At 40.4% G+C, this 23,787-nt stretch overlaps 1 protein-coding gene across 1 annotated transcript; it reads left to right on the top strand.

Annotated features, from left to right (window-relative positions):
• Positions 1 to 2,494: 2,494 nt before the first annotated feature.
• LOC121071298 (acyl-CoA (8-3)-desaturase-like) lies at positions 2,495 to 19,619 on the top strand. The gene is given in 15 exon segments (XM_040559526.1): positions 2,495 to 4,285; positions 4,288 to 4,370; positions 8,147 to 8,257; positions 8,702 to 8,899; positions 9,811 to 9,912; positions 10,104 to 10,155; positions 10,158 to 10,232; positions 12,008 to 12,068; positions 12,479 to 12,554; positions 13,549 to 13,646; positions 14,153 to 14,169; positions 14,172 to 14,248; positions 15,453 to 15,532; positions 15,726 to 15,851; positions 16,673 to 19,619. Coding segments are annotated over 15 exon segments (1,419 nt in total). The 5' UTR covers positions 2,495 to 4,074; the 3' UTR covers positions 16,725 to 19,619.
• The last annotated feature ends 4,168 nt before the right edge of the window (positions 19,620 to 23,787 follow it).

Here is a 23,787-nt window from a genome sequence, read left to right as displayed (position 1 = left end):
AATGTTCCTTGCACAGAAGTTTTTGTCTTTATTTGCTCTAAAGTAAACATAAATCTAACTTTATCAGTAACTTTCTTTTTAGGCTATTCTAAGAATTTCTTAAGATACGAACTGACAAGCTTTTTCTGCAAGGTGGAGAATATTAAACAAATGCCCTAGTTTATTAGCAATTTGTGATATTTTTGTTTTACTTGACAACTATTATCTGCTGATATCAACAGCAGACTGTCTGTTGCATCCACTTCTTCTCATTTGCATTCTTTCTTTTTCACTTGAGTGAGGCCACCAAAACCAATTCCTTTGGGACCAGAATTTTTGCGTAGCAAACTGAAAAAGAAGGAGGCGGTAAATAATCTGAATGTTTTCATGTGTGCTAACAGCTGCTTATTTGAGGTCTCAGTAGGCAAGTATCTATGTTTTGAGAAACACAGACCACACCTTGAGCTAACTAACATAGCTAAGTTCAGTCTTGTGTGTGCTTACTCTCACCAAATGGGTATGGAAGGTAAAACAGATAAATCTGAGTTCTCTGGAGTGCTTTGCTGATCTGAAATCTGATCATCTTTTTATGACCAAATCCTGCTACCAGGCTAGTGTATCTCCTTGCTGTATATGCATGGAAATTCAGACAATAATGAAAGGAAAAAATAGTAGTGGCACTCTTCATGTGCTTGGTGACTGTGTATGCCACACTGGTTTGGAAACTCAGTGTGAGACAGTCCCCACCCCATCAAGAGAGGATGAAGTTTCAGTTATTAATGCCTATTAAAAAAAAAACAACACCGGTTTTGTAGTATACTTAAAAAAAAAAAAAAAAAAAAAAAAAAAAACACCTTTTACAAATTGTTCAGTGTGTTAACAGTGGTTACTGAGGGAATAGAGGGAGTGGTTGTGGGGAAAGAGTGTTCTCTTCAACATACTGCAGAGGGCTCTCCAGTCATGTGTGGTCCTGTTGATAGCTTGGAAAATAAAGTTGCTTAGCTCATGTAAGTAACACAAATCTGTGAATTGATGATCTTGTGCTTTTAGGAGGCAGTGCTTAAAGACTGACCAGCACTGATGGACGTCAGCACCTTCAAAAGCCGTTTCTCAGGGAACCTTGCTAACTAGTCCCTGAGAGCCTGAAGTCTGCTCTCCCCATATCCAGGGCTGAAGTTTTGGTGGCAGTTTTCCTTCTGTCACCAAAATTTTAAACTCAACTGCTTGCTTCATGGTCACTATGACCAAGATTGGCTGCTAATTACCACATTCCCCACAAGACCCTCTGTCATCATCCTGGCTGGGTGGTCTGCAATAAACTCCCACAACACCATCCCCTTTATTTGTTGTTCCCTTAATCCTTACCCAGAGGCTCTCAACTTTGCCATTGCCAACTTCAAATTCTACACAGTTCCACACAGCCCCTCCTTTGCATACATCGCCTCCCCCCCACCTCACCTGCCCTCCCTGTCCCTCCTGAGGAGCCTGTAACCATCTATTGCAACACACCAGCCATAGGACTCATCCCACCAGATTTTGCTTATGCCGATGATGTCGTAGCTGTGGGACTGGACCAAGACTTCTAGCTCATCCATTTCATTCCTCATACTGCGTGCGTTTGTGTAGAAGCACTTCAAATGCACCTCATTGCATGCAGCACCTTGTGGAGCAGACCGAAGGACTTCACTAGCACACAGTCCCTCTGATTCTAGCACACCATCCCTTAGCTATCACCGGCATGCTGGTTTTATCCCTTTCCCCCTTCGACTCTAGTTTAAAGCCCTATCTATCAGCCCCGCTAACTCCTGAGCAAAAATCCTTTTCCCCCTCTGAGAGAGGCGCATCCCATCTGGTGCCAGCAGGCCCGGTGTCGTGTAGACCTTCCATGATTGAAAACCCAAAGTTCTGCTGGTTGCACCAGTCCCGAAGCCACACATTAATGTGACAAGTCTGCTTCGATCCCCCTGTTGGAAGGACAGAGGCAAACACAACCTGTGCCCCTGAACCTTTAACTAGTCGCCCCAAAGCCCTAAAGTCCCTTTTGATCGCTCTCGGACTTCTCCTTGCTACCGTGTCATTACCAGCCTGAAAAACCAGTAGCGGGTAGTAGTCGGTGGGCCGTACCAGGCAAGTGACTTTCCTGGCAATGTCTCTCACCCGAGCCCCAGCGACGTACAGAATTCCCTGTGGGTTGGGTCCGGTCAGCATATTGGTCCCTCTGTCCCTTTCAGAAGGGAGTCCCCGATGACATAACCCTTCATTCTTTCTTGACAGATGTAGCGATGCGGGGGGTAGGTTGCCTTGCCTTAGGCATCCTCTCCAACTGGGATGGGCTTTCATCTACATCGTTGTTTTGACTGTCATGTTCTAGAGCCTCATAGCTGTTATATAAGGGTATATGGGAAGGTGAGGTGGGCAGAGAGAGGGCTCGCCTACCACCCCGAGCAGGAGCCTGCTTCCATTCCCCCCCTTGGCCTAGGTCCCCTGCTACTGCCTGGCGGAATGGGGAACTTTTGTCTTCTGTGTAGGCAGGAGACACTTGTGCGTGGCAGGCTTGTGAGTCTGTCTCACGGAGGGTAGAGTATGTTTCCAACCAGTCAATTTCCCTTTCTGACTCCTTGATGCTCCTCAGCCTACTCACCTCCTCCCGAAGCTCCGCCACCAGGCCAAGCAATTCTTCAACCAGGGCACACCTCCACCAGGCATTCCCCCTGCTGCTGCTGTCAGACACCGACAAAGACTCGGGCACACCCTGCAGCCCAAGACCTGGACAGCTGCGTGTTTCCCCAAGACCTCCATCTTGTCACATTGGTGACTGCTGGAGAGGCTGCAAGAGATGTCGAGGCCATGGTTTTCTGTCTGGATACCATGGCCAGCACCTACTGCTTGTACCTTCCTCAAAAGCACCCAAGGGTGGTCATTTCAGAATAAAAAATAAAATACCAGATATTAAGCGATTCCTGAATCTGAAGTAGGGCAATATTTCATGTATTGTGGGCTTAGTTTTTTCCTGGGTTAGCTGCAAAAATGATGTGACTCCATTGGAAAGCACAGCCTTACTTTTCAATTACCATCAGAAAGCAGGGCCTTTACCTACTTATCACAGCTGATAATTCTTACCTCTTAGTATATGCCAGATCATCTCTGAACAGCAGAGATATTTCAGGTTTGGTTCCACAAGACTTAAGGTGTCATTTTCCACAGGACTTACAGTGTCATTAAACAGAGTTTTAGAAGCTCCAAATCTACAGACAGACTTGGTGTAGGAGTTGTTTAGTCTCAACCCCAATATCTGTTGTTTACTTATGAATTATTTGAATAATGAGATGATTGAGTAACTGGAGTATACACAGGACACCCTGAGAACAATTGTATACAAAGTGGTGTTAATATGCAATCTAACATAACTGAATACTGAATTGCAGTTGATGAGATATGTTACCAGACTATTTAGTGGTAACATTTGGCTTACCACACAGGCTCCCTTACGCTATGGCTGTATGGACATATTTGTCCCATAGACATATCTATGACATATTTGGCTATGGCATTATGAAGCTCCACAGTAATCTGGTAATGTAGGATTTCTTGACATTAATGACAAATTCAAGCATTACAGGCTGCTGATAGTGCTCCAGTTTTCTGAGAAGGTCAGAGAATATTTCCTGCAGAAGAGCAGCCAACAGTCTTCCTCAGATTTCTCTTCTGGCTACCCCATGTTCAATCAACAATATGGAAAGAAGTTAGCGTTTACTTATCCAGTTCCTAATGCTCTATGAGGAGGTCATTAATATATACATATTTCTGTTATATTGCCATCTCATTAACTGAATAACAGACTTCCTACATTATCTTCCTAAAAGGTTTTCTGCTTATGTATATTTGTCTTCCATGATGTAGCCTACAGGTCTTATGAGTAATCAGACCTTCCAATGGCAACTAAGAAAAGGGCAAGAAGAAACAGCTTTTATTAAGGGTGTGTCAGAGTCTGGTGCGAACATGAAAGAGGAGGGAGCTATGGAGGGGCGGGGAGTCACCAGCCCTAGAAGCACAGGGAGTGGTTACCAGTGGGACTGTATAACGGGGTAGGCTGACATGGTTCACCTGTCTGGACGCAGTGTGGCAAAGCTTAGACTAATTAATCTCAGTGCTGATGCACATCTGGCTGCGCAGATGGCTCCACAGACTGGCTCCACTGAAAAGGAGACAAAACCCATTTCAGCCTTTCCACAGCAGCTCACTTGGGAAGAGATCAAAATCCACAATGGCCGTGGCCAAAGTCAGCAGCAGTGGCTGGTGATTGACAGGATGTTTACGATGTCAGCACGTTTTCCAAACAGCCCCTGGAGGCAGCCGAGTTTATTAGCCACTATGCTGGGCAAGATGCGACGGTAAGATGTAGGGTGACAGTGGAGGAAGGTGGGTGCCATTGCTGTGGTAGATGGTGTGGTGGAACTGCAGCAGAGAACACCTGGGCTGGTTGGCATTGTGCTTGGTCAGATAATGTAGTGGATATGTCTGTGCTGTCTGTAAAAATACCATTCTGGTTACCCTCAAGGTCAGAGTTACCAGCTATGCAAATTGTAAAACTCTTTGGGTGCATTACCTGCCGATGTAAACAGCGCGTAGCCGTATACGTTGCCTTGCCACCAGGCATGATTAGGCAGGCTGTCTTCCAGGTGCCTGAAAAGTGTTCCTGTTGCAGCAGTGTGAAAGGGAAGAGGGTGGGAGGTGGTATGCTCAGTGTGGACTCTGAGCAACGTTGATATGACATAAGCAAATGAAATTCGAAGAGAGAGGAAGGTGGTGAATAAGGAGGAAGTAATATTCAAGCATAAAGAGAAATTAATTTTGGGGGGGGGCAGTGGAGCGAGAAAAGGAGGTCATCAAGGGAAGGACCTTTTTTTTTGAACAGGTGGGTGATGGAAGAGAGTCTTGACGAAATGTCTATTTCAAAGAATGAGAAAAAGAAGTAAAATACAGGGAAAAATGACCAAGAAATCAATAGAATGATATTTGACTGCATAAGATAGGAAAAATCTACAAATAATTATCTGAAAGTAGATTTTCCAGAATTATTTGCAAAAACCTTGATTACAGGATTTCTTAATTTGTTGGTCACTGACAGAAAAAAACAAATTTTAGTTAGACTATTTGCTAAAAGTTGATACAGAATTTCTGAATTGTCATATGCCATTAGAAGCATGACCAGGATTAGGACATAAACTTAGTTACGGGAACCCAGATTTATTTCTCGTCATGAAAGACTTTCTAAGTCAAGAAAGTTGATTATCATCAGTTTTCAGTTTGTAAAATAGGATAGCATTTCCTAATTCATAGACCAAAATGGATCAGAGCAGCTATTACTCACAAATCATTCTTCACCTAGCTGAAAATGAGGCAGAAAATACCTAGTATTCTCAAATGAAGAAAAACTTCTGGGTCTCCTTTGTTTTTTTCTCTAGCTCTGGTAGGTTCACAGGCTGTCAGATACAAACTGATCTAAAGGAAGGGTTGTATGTCCACTGTGCAGCATCTGTATAGGATGATGTGAGGTTGCCACAGTGCTGCATCAAAAGCTGGCTGAAGAAGGAGCACCAATCTTGCCCACCAGCCTCTGTCACCTCTCTAAGCAGCCTGTAATCTTCTCTTCATTCTTTTCAAGTAAAACTTGGTATACCAACTCAATGTAGTCTTAAAAAGAGTTAAGCATGCTACCCATGCTAAAAGTCTTTTTTCCATGAAAAATGTGTTTTTAAAGATTAATGTGCCAATTTTAAATGTACACAACCCTTTCAGCTGATGTTTTGTGCCATGCTGTAATGAGCTTGCTGCAGCAATAGGGACATTGAGGCTGCCAGACTTAAGAACATAAGACCAGACAGACCAAGCCATTTTAGTGACCCCGTTGCTGTCTCCTGCAGTTTCCATTACTGGACTTTTGCAAAAGGATTATAGGAATATGAATACTTAGAATGCTTTTTTCCCAGGCTGTGCCCTCCCAGCTTCTACAGCCACCACTGCTGGGACCTCTATCTCAAGACTGTGTTTAGATTATCATGCTTTATAGACACACATAGGTGTTATCAACAGTGAATTGTCTGGTATGAATGAGTTCAAAGAATGACCTTTGATCTTGTGGTATTCCCTGCGACAATAATAGTACAATCTGTTTTTTCCTCATTATGCCTCACTATTACTTTCATACATTTTAAACCCTATTCCTGATCATATTATTTGTTATGAAATTATGAATATATTTCCATCCATTTCTCAATGCTACTCGTGATTTTGAAAACTCTTTAACCTGTTACCTCTTTTCCAAGGTAGTCTTCTAGTAAGAAAGCTGTTCAGAACTCTCACCATCTTTGTTGCCTGTGTATAGCTATACTACACTGTTTTGAAGACAGAAGGACCAGAACTACATGCAGTCGTCCAGCGCTATGGATTTATTCATTTTGATGACATTCTGTCATGTTTTTGATTTTTTTTATTCAGCTAATCTTTATTATTATCTTTGTTTTTAAAATGCTACTAAATCCATTGTTCATATATGCTGAGAAATGTACGCTTTTACATAAAAGCAGGACTGGAAGATGTCTCAAGAATTTGTCTGGTATGTGACATTGCCTAAAGTCCAGGATTTTTTTTTTTTTTTTTTTTTTACCAAGTACTCTTGACCAATAGAGTTCATAATCTTATATATATGGTGAGAATTATCTTCCTCTATATGCATTACTTTGCATATATAGACAATATGCTTTGCAGAGCATTACATTGATGTCAGGTGTTGGGGGTCACGTGCCTTGCAGATGATTTCCTAAAAGTTAACCTCTCAGAAGATGTTAATCAGAACCTAAGAGCAAAGAGGATAAACAACATGTTGCAGGATGGAAAAACTTTCATTTCTCTGATACAGATCTATAATACTGAAATTGTGTATAGGAGCTTATGCATAAAAGGCCTCTGGCACCTTTTTTAAGCTCCTGTATAGATACTTACTGCTTTATTCAGTTTTAGAATTCCTGGGAAGAGGAACCTACATAAAAACATGCAAAAAACTGCTGGATGAGGAGCACAGAAACAACAGAAAGATTTCCCCAGACCTATTGGTTTGGACAGGGTTTCTGATTATTCACCTTGACAAAGGGCCACTAGGTGCCTGTTGAAAGCTCATCGGTTCAAAATGTCACCTTTCTCTGACTTCTAGACTATCGTGCTCAAAGATGGGCCTTATCTGAACAGAGAGTCAAGAGGAATGACTGCACAAGGGAAATTCTTTCTTGTCCAGAAGTGTGCAGATTTGTTTTTGTCCTGACTAACAGATCACTCCCATTTATTATCAGAGCTAAAATAAGCATGAGCATGGATGGTCAGACATTGAGGGTTTTGCTGTATCTACTCTTTCTGGAAGATAAAGGAGTACGGTCAGTGTCTTCACTTTTCTTCTGGAACATTCACTGAGGAGATGAGTTACAGAAGAGCTGTGGTTTATCTGGAGTTTCCTGTGATTTTTTTATTTTTTATTATTCCATATTTTATATTTCATTTTGAAACTGGTACTATGAAGGTTCTTGAACAGATCAGTTTGTGTCACTTGTGTAATTCAGATGCCCAGAATATCAATTATTCTGAAAAGAGGGAACTGTAAGAGATAACCAGTTATTCCTGCTGTGTATGGAACTTCAGCATACATTTCCTTGGGCCCTAGTGTAATAAAGAGAGGATTTCAAAAACGTCATTGTATTCTAAGCATGGCAAAGAGACACGTCATTCACTGATGTGTTTTCCTATTCCTGAGTCCTATCCATAGGGCAGGGCTGCTGGCTGAAGCCTTCTAAGGAAGGACTGTGTTGAAATGAACAGATGAAAGAGCATGTTCCCTCTGCAAATAGTTTTTCATCAAACATGTTCATGCTTATTACCAGCCTCACCCAGATATTTTTATGCCATCTAGCTTCTTGAAACTTCTCCAGCTTCCTTGGACCTAGCTCCTGTTGATGGCAAGGAACTACAGGAGCAACTAAAGGAACAAAAATCTGAAGGTCTCTGAAAAAAAGGAATCAGGATTATGTATTATATCAATGGTCTGGGAAAAAAAAAGAGGCTTGGCATCTGGCATTTAACAACACACCTTTCTTATTGCATTTGTTTGTGTATTTATCAGGATGCCTTTGTAGCATTTCACAATGACAAGGCTCTGGTGAGAAAATACTTGAAATCGCTGCTGATCGGGGAGCTGGCACCAGATCAACCCAGCTTTGAGTCTAATAAAAAAGTGAGTGTCCTAGAATCTAATGGATTGGGGTTCAGCAGGGGAGGAGAAATTGGAAAGGAAAAAAAAGGAGGGGTAGCAGATATAATTTCTGGAACAGCATAACTGACACTGTGCCATAGGCTGGGTGGTGGGGAGGTAGCTGCCCGTAGTCATACATGGAAACATGCAGTGCTGTTCCAGAAAAGCTAGATCCACACCTGGTTGTGACGAATGGCCAAAGTCATCTCAGTTCTTCCTACTCTGATGTCTCACTAACAGAGCCCGTCAGCAACTTCTTTTCCAATGTCAAAGCAAAGCTGAGATCTGTTGATCTCATGCTTATTCTTGCACAGAGACCCTTCTGGTAGAGATCCCCACTGAGTTCCATGGCTACTCTGGGATTCCTGTGTCTGCTGCATTATGTTTTTAAAGTAGCTAGTCCATTAATACTCACTTTACCCACAGAAGTCGCTTTTAGAGGACTTTCGTGAGCTGCGCTGCACTGTCGAGAAGATGGGACTTCTGAAGCCAAATTACACCTTTTTCTTCATGATTTTTCTTCACCTCCTGGTACTGGATGCTGCATCCTGGCTCATGATCTGGTACTTTGGGATATCCTTAGTGCCTTTCCTTGTTGGCATGGCGTTCTTCACCATTGCTCAGGTAAAACACTGACAGCAGTTCATCAGTGCAGATATGTCATTTCTTCCAGATGGAGAGGATTAATGAAATATATTCCAGTCATCACTTTATTGCCTTCTCTTAGATCTAATAAGCTGGCTGAAGACAACAACCATGCTCTGCATCACAATTTTCATTGCTTCCAGCAAGTCTAGGTTTGCTGACAAGCTCTCACTATGGCTGGTGGGGTGCTGTGAGGTTGAGCTGGCAGTTTCACAAGATGAGATGAGCTGATCTAATCACTCACACTAGAGAGAAGAGGCAGCATTCATTCCCAGTTCCTCTTCCAGCTCCACGTTCTGCTTATTGTCTGATGGCTCTGGTGTTTGTTGGGTCCTTTAGGAGCCGACTCTGCTCGCTAACCCTGAAGAGTTTTCTGCTGGATTACTAAACTAATTCAACTCATAGAAAGGCATGAAACATGCCAGGGTCAGAGTAGGAAAGGAGGAAACAGGACTCTATGGTCCTTGGGTGGGAGAAGTTGGAGGGTGAGAGGAAAGCAAGACTTTCTTAGTAGTGTTGAAACCCTATGTTAGTCCATCCATTCATGAAATGAGTGGAAGCTCTGGATTTAGAAAGTCTTACACTTTCTAGATGGTTACTTGGAAATTATATATATTTGCAATGGCAGTCATAGACATACGCTGTAACAGACATATTAATTGTAATGACACTTTGCTGCTACAATAAAATCCGTATCTGGCATTGAGCAGCTTTGATGGACAGTGGCCAGGAAGAAAGTTCTCAGCACTGAGCAGATAGGACTGCATGTAGTGTTTCTTCCTCAAAACAGGAGGAAGATGAACTACCACTGTGGAGTTACAGAGGCTCCCATGCACAAATTAATACAATACTGCTGTGATTCAGTTTCTCTGGTGATCCTTTTCTTCTAGATCCAGATGGGCTGGTTCCAACATGATCTGGGACACTGCTCTGTCTTCAGGAAGCCTAAATGGAATCATCTGCTGCAGATCATTGTGATAAATGTTCTGAAGGTAATTGCCTCACTGTGGGGAATATTCTCTGGGGCTAATCTGGTCAAAGCAATGCATGGGAGTGTCCCTACTTTCAGGCAGCACTACTTGTGAGGAAAGTGCAGTGCAACATTCAATAACAGGTGAATAAATAGCGATGGAATTGCTGATATTGTTCGAATTTGAATTCCTGGTCTTGACTTTTCCTGCAGGGGTTACCTGCTAGCTGGTGGAATCATCTGCACAACCAGCACCATGCCAAACCCACTGCTTCCGCAAAGACCCTGATCTCAATATGCACCCTCGTCTTGTTCAGCTTGGGAAAGACACTCTCAGTGGAGGTGAGTGTGGGGCATCTGGACAATGCTAAGATATAGCCTGGAGAAGCAAATAGTCAAAAGTCAAAATTATGACATAAAAGATTTTAAAAGACAGGAAGCCTATAGACTGAAGTATAAAAACATGGATAAAAACATGGATTGTCGCTTTCCTGCCTGAACCTGTGATAATTTCCAAATGTTTGAAGGTCTGACAGTCTCATGGTCTATCTGTTCTAATCTGTTGGTCCTATCATTCATGCCAAGGTTCCAGTTTGATGTATCTAACTTAAGCACCTACCTCTGACCTGGTTATCATGATGCTTAGGCGATAGGTCCTGGGAAGTAAAGTCTTAAATTCAGTACTTAGTTCTTCTGTGTTGCTAGAGAGCATGGTAAGCACCTTGAAACCATTCCAATAGTGAGTCAGTCCACGTGATTAGTGTTAGATGTTGTTAGTGATATTGTAGATAGTCAGATGTCTCTTGTGGTCTTTTGGTTGTGGGAGCTGCTTTGCACCTAAACTTGCACCCTATAGCAAATTATTCTTAATCATAAAATTTTTTACTTTTATAAAAATTAAAACCATGAACACAGCTCCCCGTCATTCCTGTGATTTGAGATATCAATTAGGCCAAATAAGGTCGTCTTTATCTTCTCTTTCCCCAGCAATTCTGTTTACTCACAGGGCGAAGAAAGGGCCTCTTGGTTAGCTAAAGCATCCTCTTTAAATTATGTGTCTTTCTCCTTCAGCTAGTAATAAGCAAAGAAATTGCAGTTCTCCAATGCATGTAGAAAATTCCAGCTCCACTGTCTCAGAAAGACTCCTGGGAAGAGCTTATACAAAGTATTTATTCATAGAAAACTGTTAGCTGAAACCTGGAAGAACTTAGCCAGTTATCTTCTGAAAGATCTCTCATGGCTGTATATTAGCATGAACGTGCAGTATCTAGAATGAAAGTGTAGGAAATTAGTTCTCATCTTTTTCTGCTTTTAACAGAAATGAGTCAGGGCACGCTGCGGATGGGTAAAATGGATTTCAGTGGTTTAATTTAGTTCAGTTTGATTGGTTGGTTTCAGTTGGTTGGATCTAGTGTAAATATTTTGATTTTTTTCCTCAGTAACAGGGGAGCTATGGAAATAGTTTGCTCTACCTCATTATTTTGTCCTTTGAAGAATCAGGAGCACAAAATTTGCAGATGATATCAAGAATCCTTTTGTGCGAATAGTGAAAAAAAAACAGTGTGAAGCAATAAAAAGTACTTATGCTATACAAATATTTAATCTCTTTGCTGTTTCATGAAGTTAAAATATTCAACAAAAAGGCAGATGCCTTTGTAGAGTATTTACTACTTGGATCTTGTAGAAATGATTTTAATCATTATAGGATACATCCAAATTCTTATGTATTTTCTGACCACTATCTTCTTACCCACTCAAAACCTGGGATATTCATCACCATCACTGAAAACTTCCCCTGCAAAATTCAAATGCCTTCTGAGCATTTTTGTTACTTTTGAGTGTTTTTCTATCTTATCATGAGTTTTGGAACTCTTCCTAAAAATTGCTGTGTTCTGACATCTGCACGTATTGATATCTGATGTAGAGGCTCAGATGAAATCTTTTCTCTCCACTGCTTTGGGAGTTCAGTACCTGCTTTTCAATAGAGAGGTAGGATTAGACAGATTTAAGAGGTATGTTAAATAAGTTTGTTATACAGGAATAAGGAATATCTCATGAAGTATCTCAGTTCTCCAACTAGCCCATTACAATGTCCTTTTTTTTTTTTTTTTTTCCAGCTTGGAAAAAAAAAAGAAGAAGTTTCATGCCTTATAATTATCAGCATAAATATTCATCTGTGAGTATTTCTGCTTTCTTTGGAGTGCTGTAGGAACCCCACCCATAATCACACCCGCATTTCCTTCCCAAAATAATGGCATTAAAGATACTCCCATTAAGTCACAGCTTCAGGGACAATCACGGTATGAACTTCTGTAAGGAGTAACTGCCCCTGATTATGTGATGTTGGGTACCATAAAGGGTTAATCAGATGTGAGGAAGAAAAGGGATGGGAAAGAAAAACCGGATGGGAAAGAAAAGAAGAGGTGATGGATGCTTGAATGAGAAGAGAACAGATGATATAGAAACATAAAGGTTTATGGTAATGGGAGATAGATTCTTCTTTGCAGTGAAAGAAAACATTGCTTTCTGTAAGATTTATAGTGTGGAGTGTTATAAATGTTTTTCTGCTTTCATTCCTTTCCTTCATATTTGGCTCCACTTGCCCTTGTAACCCTTCCTTCCAGCTGTCCTATTCTACTTGCAATCAAGAGGAAAAAGTGGTTGGTAAGCACTGCTTGCACTGGACTAGAAACCTTTCAACAGATGTTGCCACTGTACTGTATTTGATTGGATGGAGTTAATTTTCTTCCTAGCAGATCATGTATTACTGTGTTTTAGATTTGTGACAAAAATGCTGATAACACACTAACATTTTTAGCTATGGGCTAACCACTTTTGCACAGCATCAGGGCTTTCTCTTTCTCACTCGCCCCTCATGCCCCCACAGCCCACCAGTGACTAGTGCAAGACACAACCAGGCAGATCACCCAAACTAACCAAAGAGACATTGCATGCCATAAAATGTCATGCTTAGCAATAAAAGGGAGAAGAAAGGGGTTTAGGGAGATTAGTCATCTTTGCTTGGGAACAGGCTGGACATCAGGCTACCTGTATGAGGTGGAGAGGTGACTGTTTTTGCGTCACTTGCTTGTGTTTGTATTTTTTTCTGTCTTCCAATTCTCATTTATTAGCAATATTTATCTCTACCCAAAGTTTTCTTGCTTTACTCTTCCTTTCCTCTTAGCCCATCCCCTGGGAGTGGGGAATTGGAGCAAGGGGCTGTGCGGTGCTCTAGCTGCCCCTTAGGGATGACCTACAACACTGCTAATGTGGCTACATCACCCTTCAGCTGAGGTGACTGTGGGGGCTGGGGTAGAAAAGGCTGAGTCGAGACTTGCTGCACCAGGAATGGCCACTCTCTCACAAGTCCAGAGTGACTTTTGGGATGAGGCTTTAGCATCAGAATAAAAGCTAACAGAAAACTATCAGACTAGATGGGAGTGGGATTATGGTCGTTTGCTGGTGTTTAGTTACTGATGTTAAAGTGAGGTGCATGGGAATATTTTGGGAGGCAGAATGATTATGTCACTTCTTGATTGCACAAGGAACATATTTTATGCTGCAGTTCAAGTGAAGAGAATAGGAGGAAGTGGGGGACAGAGGGACTTTCTCAACAAAAGCTAACTTGTTATTTTTTTTTCTCTTTCTTTTTATACAGGAGCTGTTATTGATTGTGTCTTTCAACATCCGAGTTTGTCTCATGTATGTTCCTTTAATGGGATTTAACAATTGCATGGTGTATTACTGGATGTCCAGGTAACACACATCATACCCAAATGTCCCCCACAACTAATATCAGTAAACAATAATGAACGTGAATGGAAATCAATAAAACTTAGTCATACTATGCATACTAGTCAGACTTTACAAAATTATATTTTTTCACAGAAACAAATAGTGAGCCAAGAGAAACACTATAAATTGGAGGTGGAGGGGAGGCTGCTCAGGGCCCATCTACAACTACAGATTTAGTGGTTCTCAAAAGTTAGGAGGCAACTCCTAAGAGGAGGGAAAGGAAGGGAACAGAAAATAGTGAATTATGTAAAAGTGCCCTGTTATATAAGACAGACTTAAAAGAGGCTGGATAGATAAATATTTTCAGGCAATTGATTTTTGGGGCCTTCTTAGTAACTGCCAGTGGAGAGCAAGCTTTCCCCCCTACTTCCTGGCCCTTTTTGTGTCAGTTGCCTAACTGTATTTTAATGACAAGTTTGGATGGGATTAGAGATACCATAAATGTGTTTCTGTGTTTATCTGGTCAGGTATCTAGAGAGTACATGGTTATTTGGGTCTCGCAGATGAATCACATTCCAATGAACATTGATTATGATAAGAACAAAGACTGGGTATCTACTCAGGTGAGAATCTCCTTTCTTCTGGAACTGGATCTGTAGTTCTGAATTATAGACAAAGATAATATTGTTCTTCTCGTAGCTAATGTTAATGGCTTTCATAATGAGTTTGTCAATGCTGTTTTCTGCATTCAGCTGTGTATTTCTGTAGTAGTCAAAAACTTTTAAACTCTTAAGGTGGAAAATAGACACTTGATTTAGAAACTTACCCATGCCCCCCCCCCCCCCCCCCCCCCCCCCCCCTCCCCGAATGCTTTTGACACATCTTTCACAACACTTTTCCCTTTGGTAACGTCATGAAAAAGTGCTGACAGTGACAGAACTTAATCAATTTTTTTAGGCCAGCTAAAGAGAAGCAAACTGGAATTAGATACCTTCATTTTTGAATATACAGGTAGCAGGTTTTTTTTTGGTTTTTTTTTTTTCAGATAAATCTGACAAAATTTAGGTCTGATAAAAATGAGTATGTAAATACAACTTATTTATACAAGGCATCTATACTGCTTAAAGCAGTATAATCCTGCAGAATGGGTTTTAAGCATACATTAAGGGGAAAAGACAAAGATTGGTATTCATCTGACCTGTCCTGAATGTCTACATCTGAATACTTGTAATATTAATTGAAGAAAATGAACATTTCTACAGCATGATTCATCTTGCCCTGAAATAAACATCTAAAACAGATCAGATTAATGGCACCATAGAAATTTCTATTTTTTCTCAGTTGATGCCAAAGAGATTCTTAACTGAAGAGCCCAGATGCAGATTTCAGACTAAAGATGTGTAAGTTATTGGAGAAGAAGCTCATCTGTACATGCGTACACAGATTTTGTCCTCATACTTCTCCATTTGATTCCACTTGTACAAGTTGGAAAAGTCCAGAAGAATGCTCTTTGTTTCTTCTTCTTAGGCATCTTTTCCTTCTATCCAAATGAAAGAAGTGAGGAGAAGCTCTTAAAAGAATCACATTCAGGCCTATGTGGATGTCAGTGAAGAAGCTATTCCTGAGCCAAGAACCAAATTAAGCTGTATCTTAACGATCCATTTCAATCTAGACTTTCTTTAATTCTTAAGGGCAATGAAGGTAATGATCCCTGACACTGAGTTGCCTTTTATGTTAGATAAGGATGGGAAATGATTGCCGGGGTTCAATTATCCGTATTTTCAGAAAAATAATACAATAGCTAAATCATGTCTCTTTTCCTCCCAGCTCCATGCAACGTGCAATGTGAACCAATCTCTGTTCAATGACTGGTTCACTGGGCACTTGAACTTTCAAATTGAACACCAGTGAGTATGATTAGTGGGAATAATATGGGGCACTTAAAAGTGATAAAAGTCTTGTAGTCTCACGTGAAACTATATTCATCAGAAGATCCTTTGCTCTCATTTTGGGGGATGGCTGGGAAATGTTTTGAACAATGTGACCAGGGCGTGGTGCAAGCAAAGCCCTACAATAGCTAAATCTTATTCAATTCTGCAGCCTTTTCCCCACAATGCCTCGACATAACTACTGGAAAGCAGCTCCTCTTGTGAAAGCCCTTTGTGACAAGCATGGCATTGAGTATAAAAGCAAGACTTTACTCAGAGCCTTTGTAGATATTTTGCAGTAAGTATCAATTAACACGACAGTTTTGCTCTATAATAGCATGCAAGTGAGGGACATGCACATAAGCAACCATTTTAAATTGATATCTGTGGAGTGATCAAACCTATTTATTTTTTCCTTAAAGCACTTGTAACTGCAGTTGATAATATGAAGAGAGAGGCCATGATCTCATTGAGAGGGAATTCCCAGTATCAGGTCCAATCACACAGTGTTCCAGCCCTCAGCCATGATACAGGCATCCTTATATATAGAAGTGCTCTTTCTGTTAAGGAAACGGCATTCCATATATCTGTCTTGTGGCTTTTGTATTCTATTTAAAAATGCTTGCTAGGTATTTAGCATACTGCCTGGGATTAAAACTGTCAAGCCCGCTCAGGGGAAGCCAGGAGAGATACTCTCTTAATAAGAAGGAATGGTTTGAGCTCCCCTTCCACCACACCTTGCTGCATATGCCACCTGTCAGGAACAGAAGAAATGTCTGGTGTTATCCAGAGCCCAAATTTTGCTTTGTTAGCTCAGGCACAGTATATCGGAGCCTCTCCAGGCACTGCTGCTGTCTCTGACACAGCTTATTCCACTCATCTACTGTAATAACTGTATTCTTCCCAGTTCTCCTTTTTCTAGAAGAACTCTCTCAGTGCAGTTTTTAATCTATTTTTTCATGTTTTCCCCATTTCAAACCATCTTCATTCCTTAAGCAAGTACATTTTTCCCCTCTGAACTGCTGCTGTTAGCAATTTGCCTCCCCTGAAGCCGAATAGTGCCTCTCCATAAGTGTTTTTTTTTTCTTTTTTTTTTTTTTTTAATTTCTCTTCTGGCAGCTCACTGAAGGAGTCTGGGGAACACTGGCTTGAAGCCTATCTGCATGGATAGAAACTGGCAGCTCTCAGAGGGAACCTCTTCACCAGACAGCTGCTGCAAAGAGTCAGTGAAGACAGAGTGTCTGTGGCTTTTGGCATAGGAACTTGGGAGCTGGGCAAAGCTACTTTCAGAAAGAAAGGGGTGGGGAATGGATTAAAGATGCCTTTTTTTCCTTGTTCTGAACCACAATAATTCTATTTTGCGCTGCTCTCAAACTCAGCATTCAGAGCCATGTTAAAGTCGGCCTTTAAATCTGGGAGAAGTAGCTCTTGAATCAGCTTGGCCAATTTACTGTGTAGGTGAGGGATGAAAGCAGCCCAGCTTCTTGCTTATGGGAAAATTTAAATGGAAATTCATAGTGGTGGCTTAGTGGCTCAGTGAAAATGGATAGGACAAATCAAACTGCAGGAAGTCAGAACACATTAGGATGGGGGGTGATCTTTAAAGGATATTCTAGAATAGATAAAATAGGTATACAAAAAGAACAAGATGGTCCGGGGTATGTTGCCAGCACTAGTGATCACATCTGCACTACTTGCTCTAACTAGTGATTTTAGGTGTTATAAAATGTACTGTTCATGAATTGCATAGGGAAGTAGATAACTGGATGCTAAGTTTTACACCTAAAAGAGCTAGTTTAAATGCAGTCAAAAATAATACATACTATACAGACTTTTTGATGTATAAATATATGTATTTAATTGAGTGGTGACTGCTGTCTGATTAGCTTTCTGATTTGATGCTTTATACATTCTTGCTGATGTTAGAGTACTTCTAAAACTCTTAGTTTCAGTAGACCAGCTCTGAATGAGACTCAGGAACCTAGGCATTGAGGAGTGGTTCCAGATCACAAGGTTATATAGGGTCCTATATTTGCTTTTATTGACTTTTATATGTATTAATTTTTATCTAAATACTTATTTCCAAGTGATTTCAAGGACATATGGGAATCTGCATACCTAGGCTGTTAGGCAACTAAGTTTCCTGTATCCAAAAAAAAAAAAACAAAACCAATTAAATGATACCTATAAATCAAACTCTCATTCCATGAAGGCCTTTCTGGTCCTCACAAATTTTTCCTCTGCTTCAGCATCCCCAGGAACCAGCTCCTTTCCTGGAACTAACTCATAGGTTTTGTACCCTGTACTTAGCTGTTTGGCCCCAAGAAGGACCTAGCCCCTCCTTACTTATGGTCCTGTGCATTTTCTGCTAGCAGAAAGTGTAATGACAGCCTGTGTGGAAAGCACAGTAGGTCTCTAAGAACAGCAGAATTCTCCTATTGGTTTGTGAGAGAGCCAACAAAATGAAGAAGCTAGGAGGAGTAGGCCTGCAGTGGAGTATCTTCACTGAAAGTCCTTTAAAGTTATGGGAAAGGTAAACTGTGAATGAGAAGACAGAGCTGAGATGAAATGGAGGATGTATGAAAGAACAGAGGAGATGTGTGGACATCAGTTAGTAGCAGGACAAAAACAAAAAGTTGAGTAATGATAACATGGCTATTTGGAAAAGCTAGAATAAAGGAAAAAAGAGAAATCTAAGAATAACAATAAAGTACCTCTTCGTGATTCTTAGATTGATAGTCAGTATCTGTTTTAGAAAGAGCATATGACCTGTGATTATTCTTGCTGACCTTGCAAAGGAATTATCGAATGTCACTTTCTAAAATGAGTTATAACAAATATAGTCCATTATGAGACAACTGAGCCACACTAGCAGAACCTGTATTGTAGTGTATTTACCTAACTGACCTAAAACTGTGAATGCAGTTTGTAATGCCAAATAAGTAGACAATGTGCCTGCAAGAGCAAAGACCAAGTGGAAGAAAAGGAATTCTTCTCTTCTGCCATTCAAATCCAGAACTCTGTGCCTCAGGCTTTCAGTGGACAAACCACTCAGAAGAGGAAAACAAAAGACCTTAAAGTGAAATATCACTGTGGACAAGCAGACACATCTGCAACCCATTGAGGAGCAAATTGCATGCATTACAAGCTACAGACAACATCAGTGTTCTTCTAAGTGACAAATATTACCAAGCCCATAAGTTAAAGATTCCAAGAGAAAAAGCAGGAGGAGTTTGGACTTTTTTTTTTTAAGAACGCGTCCATTTTTTTTAGTTACAACTTGCATGTGCAGGTACTAATAACACTCATTTATTTATTTCCTAAAAATAGCCAACAGATGTCATTGAAAAAGATTTAGATTAAAACATACTGTTATTCAGAAACTGCTTTGAGTGTAATTTGAAAATCCCTTCTAACTACTATCTAAAATAATTCTGTTTTTCCAAAGCTGAGGTCAGTTATCCACAATTATGTGTAACAGTAGTAACATTTTTTAAGAAGTAGTTAAGTGTTAGTACTGTCTTAAGATGAATGCAGGGGTTTCACTGCCTCCTCTACTTGGTAAAAGATGAAGACATTTTAAAATGCTCTTCCTGGTGAAGGTAATTTAAGTATTAAGGATCCCTATGCTTTATTACTAGTGAGACTTAAAAGCTGTGGAGATCTTGGGTCCTGCTGAAATTCTCTAAAGACATGACTGACACAAAATGGTTCTTCCTGGTTTCAGTCTCATGAATCAATGTGATTATTCATTTCATTTTGCTAGTGTTCTACTTGTTTGAATGTATTAATTGATTGAGTCAGTCTTTTTGCAATCTCCTTTTAATTAAAATATTTGTCTCCTTAACTGATCCTACAGTGGGCTCTGTGTCAATATTGATTTCTCTCTTTACCTGTTTCGTAAAGGTTATTAACATGTATGAAGCTGGTGTAGCTTTGTCTAGTTCTAACATAGTTCACAAACTTCAAGAGTTTGGGGTAATTCCTGGTGAGCAGTTGGCAAGCCACTTAATTTGGCATTCAAAATTCTTCATAAATTTAATGTTCCCTGAAAGGCACTGTGTGTAATCTGGAATACCTTGAAGAACGAAGGAAATCAGTGAAGCAGTTTGCAGAATACTGCTTTCTTCAGGAGTTTATACTAAGATTCTGCTAGTAGTGTTTTTTCTTATACAGATACACCAAAATTGTCAGATTCCCAGAGGTATCTCAGAGGATCCTTTCCCCACAAGTCAGTGATGGCACAAATGGCCACCCTGTTATACAGTAAACAAATGTCAACCTTCAGAGGGCTCTAACAGCAAGGAGGGCTGCAAGAACTGCAGAGCCAAAGAAACGTGACACATTTGTTAGGAAATGAGTTCTGCTCATGTAAATACAATGTGTCTTGCAGGTTATGCAGTGTGCTTTTTGTTATACAACAATCCTATTCCCAGATTCTCATAGGGTTTCAAAGTCTAATTCTATTTGAAATAAGGGGAAGTAAAAGCTTGGTAGAGTTCAGCTTGTACACCCAACTGTATCTGAATCCTCAAAGTTTCTTTGCCTTATTCCAGTCATTTCAGGTAGTTATAAATCCACAGTTATTCAGCCAGCTGTTAAACAAAAATGTTTGTTTCAAGGTGTTGCCTTTCTGAATAATCAAAACTACAGAGTCCAGAGACTTTTGAGGGGGGGAAAAAAAAAAAAAAAAAAAGGCCTGACCTCTCTCTTCCAAAGGATAAAAATAATCCCATATTAGACTTGTTAATTGATTCCTCTTCCCATCTGCCCTTGCAAAATATTGCCGGAGTTCTTCAGTGTTATTTCATAAACTCTTAAATAATTGACTGGAGGACAGCTTTGTTTGACATGAAGAAAGTCACAAATAATAAATATCCGTTATGGGGCAATCAACAAGAAATAGACAACTTCTACAATAAAGTAGGATGCCATAGGGTGTTATGTCCTAGTCTCCCACCTAAAATATCTTCAAGTGTTGCTTGTATCTGGCTCAGTAGGTTCTGCTATTATTCTAAAGCTCTTCAAATGCTGAGTTATACTTCTGTGCATGTACAGAACTGTCTCACCGAGCAATTTTCCTCTTATCATCCACTTAAGGGTGGAGCATATTAGTTTTTCCTGTCTGCCATATTGCCTGAGGGGACTAATCCCATAGGCATGCTTGAAACAAGCTTGATATTCTGTCTGGACCGTGCTTTTCAGAGAATGTTTATGTTTATTTTCTTTCTAAAATGGAGATAAAAGAGGTGTTCCTCCACTTTTTCGTGATAGAGTTATGTCAGTGCACTAATACACAGTTGCTATGTCACAAGAGGTGCCTAGGTTCAATTCTCTCCCTAGCCAAAGGGATTCAAAGCTATGATGCCCACCCCTCTCCTGCCTATGGTCTGGGTAGTGATGTGTTCCTCTCTTCTTGGAAGTTGTGCTAAAAATCATTATTCAGTGCTAAAAAGAATTCAAGACTGGCAGAGCTGGCCTCTAATTTAGGGGGTTTCTTGTTGGGTTCTCAGCTTACTTCTTGAGTAGGAATTCTATCCCCATTTTAGTTGTCCTTTCTACATCTTAGATACAATGTTTAGTGATAACTGCAAGAGCAATACTGATATAATATCTAAACCATTACCTTAGGCAGCCTTAAGTTGTACTTCTGAGCCCGTCCTTGTTTCAGTCTCAACAAGGTGCTAGAAAACAGTGTGCCAAGACTGAGTCAATTGTTCTGTTGCTGTTTATTGACATTCTTCTTGAGGAAATTGCTGTTAAGGAGCATGCCTTGTGCATATGCTGCAGAGTTTGAGAAGATTGGTGATATGTCTCTGGTACCAGAACAAAGCAATTTAAAATGACGAAAGTGCTCTGTTCCCCCTCTGTGGTCATTACTGCCACCTAAAATAAGACAACAATGTGCCTTGAATACTAGAGGCTGGATAGTTGTATGCAGAAGTCTGAGACAAGCTCTGACTGAGAAACAATGAAACTATTGAAAAGACTACAGATGCTTGTGCAACAGAAAGTGGCAACTTTTATGACATTGCTGTAAGAGCCAGCTGGAAACTGGTACGTGATGTCTTAGTGCTTCCACTCAGTACTCATTGTGTCAACTACCTGGTAGACTCTGAACGTACAAGTTGGAGTAGAGGCTGAACGAAGCCAGCTTGCTAATTCCCTGGTTCTCAACAATGTGTTTGGTGCTGAACATGACAGCTTTGCCTGTTTGCAGCAAAATCAAGAGCCATGAAGGATCTCTCTAACGAACTGTTGAGTGCAAGTGGTTGCATGGGCACAGGGGAATAAAGTGAGGAAGAGGCCAGAGTGATGATTTGGCACTTTGCATGATATGTCATGCAACAGCCAGAGGAGAAGCATTACTGGACCTGGTGATCACCATCGGGTGAACTGATTAAAGAGATCAAGATTGGATGCAGTCTGGGCTGCAGTGATTACTCCATGGGTGGAGTTTGTGACCTTGAGAGATAATGAGCCTGGCAAAGAGTCAGGACCCTGAATTTTAGGATAGCAAACTTTCAGTAGTTTAAAGAACTAGTGGATGGTATTCCATGGGAAATCGTCCTTAAAGATAAATTAACTGATGGCAGCTCTTTAAGGACACTTTTCACAGACCACAAGAGGTATTGGTTCCCATGTGTAACAAATCAAGCAGGGAAGTCAGGAAACCAGTACGGCTGAGTAAGCACCTGCTGGTCAAACTGGAGTGTAAGAAGGAAATGCATAAGTAGTGGGAGCAGGGACATATGGCCTGGGAAGAGTACAGGGATGGGATCAGGAAAACCAAGGCACAGATGGAGCTGAACTTGGCAAAGTTCAATATGCGAAGAATAACAGGAAGGGATTCTACAGGTACATTAGCCAGAAAGGGAAGAGTGAAGAGAGTGTACCCCCTCTGATAAAAAAGATGGGATAATTAATGACAGCAGACATGGAGAAGTCTGAGGTACTTAATGATATTTTGTGATATGTTGAAAAATCAGAATGTTCACCTGAAAACATTTATAGTGAGCCAAACAGTCTTTTTGTGCCAATTAATCAAGTTGATTTATTTGAAGGTGTTGACGCAGAGATATTGACTAGGTCTGTTATTGTGATCTTTGACATGTTAGAAGACACTCAGACTACTGAACTTATTAGCCAAATAATAACAGGGGCAATTTTTAAAAACAGTATTCCTTTCCCTTTGGTTTTCTTTATTGTATAAAATATCCAAGAAATGTAATACGAACCTTTAGAATCTCCAGCATCATACTCCAGTGTGAATTAGTCTTAGATCTATTTTAGAAACCCCATTTCTTAAGGAAGCCATCCATGTATGGTGACTGGTGATGTGAGTTCTCTCGTGTAAAATCATGTTGGCTGGTCTGTATCAAACTTTACAGTACAGTAGCAATATTAATAATTGACAGATGAACACAAAAGAGACTGTGTAAGGAAAAGCTGCAACAGAAACTTTGTTTTTTATGTTATGCGATATCAGAGGATCTCTCTGAATCTTTAAGTTTGTGAGAGCAGCTTCACTCTGCTTTCATTTAAATGTCTAGAGTAAAAAATACTGTGAATTTATTTTAGAATTACCTGTTTATCACTGCACAGTTCTTGTGCCAAAAAATGATATGCTGGTACACGCAGTTTTTTACCAGCACAGTATGGAGAACATTGTGTAAGAACAAGCTAATTATGCAAATAAAGCCTATAAGCTCTGCAAGACTTGCCACATTCAGAAATCTACGTGACTGTAATTTTTGCTCTGACTCATAATTCCACTTTTGTGAATAGAATTGTGCTTGGTAGTTACATACCATTCAGTATGTAACTGGGGCTTGCTTACATGGGCATGCTTACCCATTTACAACCTGCTATATCAGCGTCACACAGTCAGGTTAAAGCTTCAATTACTTATGTCTTTGGGGCTATCTGCAATGACATTTGTTCTAGACACTCTGAAAACTGTATCTAATAAAGGTAGATGCCTTAGCAAAGCAATACTGATAGCAGCTTTGCATTTTAATGTAAAGTATTTTACAGTTGGCATGTGGTAGGTGATTTTAAGTGCCTTGTCTCTCACTACTACATAATACTACTATAAAGCATAATATACTGCTTTACACTTGTTACACTGGTCTTGACTGGGTCTTTTGAGTTTTGCAGTGAACAATCTAAAGGAGATCTTTCCATAGTTGTTATACATTCTTAGCTGTTTAGACTTTTAATCCACTGAATAT

Source organism: Cygnus olor, chromosome 5 (assembly GCF_009769625.2).
Source record: "Cygnus olor isolate bCygOlo1 chromosome 5, bCygOlo1.pri.v2, whole genome shotgun sequence".
Classification (NCBI taxonomy): Eukaryota; Metazoa; Chordata; class Aves; order Anseriformes; family Anatidae; genus Cygnus; species Cygnus olor.
This window is presented reverse-complemented; position numbering and strand designations above follow the sequence as displayed.